This window comes from Anopheles gambiae, chromosome 3 (genome assembly GCF_943734735.2).
Source record: "Anopheles gambiae chromosome 3, idAnoGambNW_F1_1, whole genome shotgun sequence".
Lineage (NCBI taxonomy): Eukaryota > Metazoa > Arthropoda > Insecta > Diptera > Culicidae > Anopheles > Anopheles gambiae.
In genome coordinates this window covers 57,123,961-57,129,475 of record NC_064602.1, presented here as the reverse complement: position 1 = coordinate 57,129,475, position 5,515 = coordinate 57,123,961, and the positions used below count along the sequence as shown (strand labels likewise).

At 41.8% G+C, this 5,515-nt stretch overlaps 1 protein-coding gene across 1 annotated transcript; it reads left to right on the top strand.

Annotated features, from left to right (window-relative positions):
• LOC133393412 (uncharacterized) lies at nt 1–4,818 on the top strand. The gene is made up of 2 exons (XM_061658329.1): nt 1–1,504; nt 3,934–4,818. Exons 1-2 carry the CDS (start codon nt 1,278–1,280, stop codon nt 4,625–4,627), a joined length of 921 nt encoding a protein of 306 aa, XP_061514313.1. The 5' UTR covers nt 1–1,277; the 3' UTR covers nt 4,628–4,818.
• Nucleotides 4,819–5,515: the final 697 nt, after the last annotated feature.

The following is a 5,515-nucleotide window of genomic DNA, read 5'->3' as shown; positions in this document are numbered from 1 at the left end:
TAGTACCCTGGAGATTTGACCCCTAATTAGACCATAGTGCCGGATCGGAATATGACCATCACCGCGACAACTGTGCGATAATCCGAATGTCAAAAATAAAGATTATTCGTTTACGGATCGTTGTACTGACAACACCTTCAGCCTTCTGTTAATTCTTCTGCCTTCCGATTTTGTGCCTTTTATAAGTTCAACGTTTAGTTCAAATTAGTAAAATTCGAGGTTTACATCTCAGAAGTGGGATTGTGCCATGCCGTCTAAAGAAGATATGTTGTGTGCGCTGGAGAACGCGAAAGTGCCGGTGCCTCCAACCGCTACGATTGCTCAAATCCGCATGTTGTACGAGGAGCTATTTCCTAGAAGTCACGTTGTAGCCGAACAAAAGCTTGCGCCCGAAGTAACGCATGAAAGTGTTGATACTGGGGATTTGGCGATAAAGCAAATGAATGACGAGCAAGAAATTGTCAAGACAGCTAATTCTGGCGGGTTAGAGACGGAATTAGAAACACTGCAGAAGGAGCTGCAAGTGCTCGAACTTCGTCAGAAAATCGCTATGCTGAAGTCATCTAACATCGCTTCGACTTCGCTACCATCATCATCATCACCACCACCGCTGCCTTTACCTACAGCGCAGCCAGTGCCGCCATCTTTAACATCGTCACCACCGCTCCCTTTGCCGCTACCTACAGTGCTGCCAGTGTATGTACCCAACTTTGAAGACTTCATAGGAAAATTTAGTGGTGAAAGAGGAGGAGTAGGCGTGGAGCACTGGTTTCGAGAATTTGAACAAGTATGTAGCTTGTACACACTAAACGACCAGCTGAAATTTTTCTGTATGCGCCGCCTGCTCACCGACACCGCCGCCATTTTTGCTAAAACCTCAGGCGCATGCACCTATGAGACACTGAAAGCTGACCTTATTAGTACTTTCACATCAAAAACTTCACTAGAAGAAGTGTTTAAAAAACTAAGGGCACGACATCTCTCGCAACATGAAAGCATCACAAGGTATGTGTTGGAAATGCAGCAAATAGCGGGCACCGTCATTCCAGAGGAAGACTTGGTCAATATTATAATTGACGGAATTGATGATCCTATTAATACGTCATCCATACGTTTCGCTGCAAAATCGCTCGAGCACCTTAAAACCCTGCTGAAAAAATACGAAACTTTTCGTCAAACTCGTGGCGTGACTCCTACACCAGCACCGTTACGCACTAAACCCCCAGCTCCACCCCGCAGCACTGGCCCCTCGCGTCAATGGGCGCAGAACAACAATAATGAACCGGCCAGATGCTTTAACTGTTCTCAATTCGGCCATTATCAAAGCGCTTGCCCAATGCCACGCCGCCCCAAGGGATCCTGTTTTAAATGCCACCAAATGGGACATACACATCGAGAGTGCCGAAACTTCCAGCCCGTTACGACTGCTGCGGTGCACCATCTGGGTTCCCATGGATTCGATGAGGAAACTGCGGACCAAATACTGCTTAGCGAAATTGAAACGGTATGTGTTAGTTTCAATATCCAACATACATGGAGCGAACAAACGTTTTTACGATCACTTTTTGATACAGGCAGCCCTGTAAGTCTAATAGCAGACAATGTAGTACCAGGTAACTTTCCGCATCAACCTACCCCTTCTGGATACCGAGGATTAGGAAATACTATGCTCACGACGTTAGGTCGAGTGGAGTGCAGGATCATAATTCGTAATATTAGTGTGACACACTCGCTTATCATTTTACCTGCTAGAAGTATGCCTTGGCCATTCATAATAGGTCGTGACCTTTTAGGAAAATTTAGAATCTTTCTTACACACTATCCAAGTATGATTCCCGCACATTATGCTCGCGAACCGGAGGGTAATTCAGATTTCGAAAAGATACCAAAACCTGTTAAGTCCCTTGATGTAGGTGATCCTTTTAGCCACATTTGTGTGTCGGAGATATTTGACAGCCCCCTTGAATTAGATATCGGGAAGCAACTTTCGCCTAAAGAGTCTGCTGCCATTTTGTCCGCATTTGATCATTGCTACACTAACTATCCTATTGAGAATATAGAATATCCTCAGTATTCCATGAAAATTAATCTCGTTCATGATACCCCTATTTATGCAAAGCCACGTAGACTTTCCTATGGGGAGAGGAATCAAGTGCGACAGATAGTAAATCAATTGTTAAATGATAAAGTCATTCAACCAAGCAATTCCCCATACGCTTCTCCCCTTGTGCTAGTTAGAAAAAAAAGTGGTGAAGTGCGTATGTGCGTCGATTACAGGCCCCTGAATAAAATAACAGTAAGGGATAATTTTCCATTACCGTTAATTGAGACATGCCTCGAACACCTGAGTGGTAAAAGTGTATTTAGTTTGCTTGATTTAAAAAGCGGTTTCCATCAGGTAAAGATGGATGAAAGCTCAATTAAGTACACCTCCTTCGTAACACCTGATGGGCAATATGAATATTTAAAGATGCCTTTTGGGCTTAAAAATGCCCCCGCGGAATTTCAGAGATTCATAAATTCAATATTACGCGAATTTATAGATTCCGAGAAATTAGTTGTCTACTTGGACGACATCATAATAGCTTCTAATGACTTTCACTCTCATCTTGAGACGTTGAGTTCTGTTCTCGAGAAACTTAAACAAAATGGACTTGAACTGCGCATTGATAAATGCAAATTTGCCCACACTAATTTGGAATATCTTGGATACGAAGCCTGTGCCTCTGGTATACGACCTAGTGGAAAACACCTTACATCAATATATAACTTTCCTATGCCTACTAATGTCAAACAGTTAAGAAGATGTTTAGGGCTCTTTTCTTACTTCCGTAGGTTCGTTCCATCATTTTCTCATATAGCTAAACCTCTTACAAATCTTCTTCAGAAAGATGTGCCATTTGATTTTGATAATTCCTGCATCCAAGCATTTCAAACCCTTCGTCAAAAACTTGTCCAGTCTCCTGTCTTGGCTATATTTAATCCCAAATATGAGACGGAGCTGCATTGCGACGCGAGCTCATTCGGTTTCGGTGCAGTCTTATTCCAAAAACAGAATGATGGGAAACTTCACCCAATAGCATATTTTTCTAAAACCACCTCTAAAGAAGAATCAAAACTTCATAGCTACGAGTTGGAAACTCTATCCGTAATATATGCGTTGAAAAGGTTCCACTCGTACGTCCATGGATTACCCTTAAAGATAATCACGGATTGCAATTCTCTTGTACAAACGCTGAAAAATCGTAACACTTCTGCGAAGATTGCCCGGTGGTCCCTATTCCTCGAGAATTATGACTATACTATTCAGCATCGCTCAGGTTCCTCCATGGCCCACGTGGATGCTCTGAGCCGGACTGAAGCAATTGGTGCTATAAGTGAACTTGATATTGACTTCCAACTACAGCTAGCCCAATCTCGTGATCCTACTATTGAAAGCATTAGGTCCCAACTAGAACTGGAAAATTTACCTGGATATGTTTTGCAAGATGGTTTCGTATATCATGAGTCACCCTCAAAAGAGCTTCAGTTTTATGTCCCCCGCGAGATGGTAGATAATATCATCCGCCACACACATGAGAAAATAGGTCACTTATCGGTTGACAAAACAATTTCAAAAATTAGCTGTCATTATTGGTTTCCTTCTATGCGGAATAGAGTTGAGTCTTTCATTAAGAATTGTTTGAAATGTATCATATATTCAGCTCCCACTAGAACTAATAATCAGAACATCCACAGTATACCGAAAGCTCCCCAACCTTTTGACACACTTCACATTGATCACCTGGGACCACTACCTCTTACGAAATCCAAAAAGAAGTATGTATTAGTTGTGATAGACGCATTTACGAAATTTACTAAGCTATACGCGACTCGTTCCACTGGAAGTCAGGAAGTATGCAATGCTCTCAAACAATACATTTCCTATTACAGCCGACCCAAACGGATAATTAGTGACCGAGGTACCTGCTTCACGTCCAACCAGTTCGAAAATTTCCTTAGATCAAATGAGGTACAGCATGTACTCAACGCTACTGGTTCACCACAAGCAAACGGACAAGTCGAAAGGGTTAACCGCGTACTTCGACCCATACTCAGCAAACTTTCGGACTCTTATGATCACGATGATTGGAATTTGCATTTACTGGATGCTGAATATGCGTTGAATAATTCAAAGCACGCCAGTACGAAGTTTTCACCCTCAGTTCTCCTGTTTGGTATTGAACAACGGGGTCATTTAATTGATGAACTAACGGAGTTTTTAGACGAGCGTCGTGGAAGTACACTAAATGATTTAAGCGACATTCGGGCTGAAGCATCGGCAAATATAATTAAATCTCAGCTTACCAATGAGGCATATTTTCGTAAAAATCATAAACCAGCAGCTAAATATGAAGTTGGAGATTATGTAGTAATGCGGAACATTGATAGCAACACTCAGCAGAATAAGAAGTTGATTCCTAAATATAAAGGTCCGTACATAGTCCATAAGGTATTGCCTAACGATCGCTATGTCATTAGGGACATTGAGGGCTGTCCAATAACTCAGATGCCATATGATGGCATATTAGAATCAAACAAGTTGAAGAAATGGAGTGAGCCGTATGAAACCGTTAACGAAATTTGAATTACTAATATTTACACATAAATTGAGGTCAATTTGTTGGTTAGGATGGCCGAGCTGTAGTACCCTGGAGATTTGACCCCTAATTAGACCATAGTGCCGGATCGGAATATGACCATCACCGCGACAACTGTGCGATAATCCGAATGTCAAAAATAAAGATTATTCGTTTACGGATCGTTGTACTGACAACACCTTCAGCCTTCTGTTAATTCTTCTGCCTTCCGATTTTGTGCCTTTTATAAGTTCAACGTTTAGTTCAAATTAGTAAAATTCGAGGTTTACAACTTAAATAACTAACGCAGTGTACAATGACAAAACGGATCAACAATATCTAGTAGGTAGGTGCCAGTCAAATGAAATGTAACGCTGATTAAATTTACGGGCCATCGCAGTCATTGGGTCGTTCTCGCTGTATGCACGTCTTGTAAGGTCAGTTCTTATTAGTCTGTAGTTACGGAACACTCTAGGAGGGACATTTATGTTGACTCTAGCCAGTAGTTCTGGCGAATCTATCTCACCGACAATAAGTTTGGACAAAAACGTACATTGGGCATTATCACGTCTCCTAGCAAGTGTGTCCAGACCAAACAACAAACAACGAGTATGATACGATGGACGAGGGGTTACATTACGCCACGGAGTGAAGTGTAGGACAATACGAGTAACTCTCTTTTGGACAGCTTCTATTCTATTGGACCAAACACTAGAGAATGGACACCAAACTGTAGAACTAAACTCGAGGATGGAACGAACATAGGACTTATACAGAGTTAACAGGCAGTGTGAGTCATTGAGTTCTCTCGAATGTCGACGAATAAATCCTAGCATTTTGTTAGCTTTGTCTAAAATATCACAGTAATGTTGTCGGAAATCTAGTTTGCGATCCAG

Excerpts from the sequence above, each read along its gene's own strand:
- LOC133393412 (XM_061658329.1), top strand. The coding sequence starts at position 1,278 with ATGAACCGGCCAGATGCTTTAACTGTTCTCAATTCGGCCATTATCAAA. Across the intron at positions 1,505-3,933 it reads TGCTTAGCGAAATTGAAACG|CCGACCCAAACGGATAATTA; the intron begins GTATGTGTTAGT and ends TTCCTATTACAG.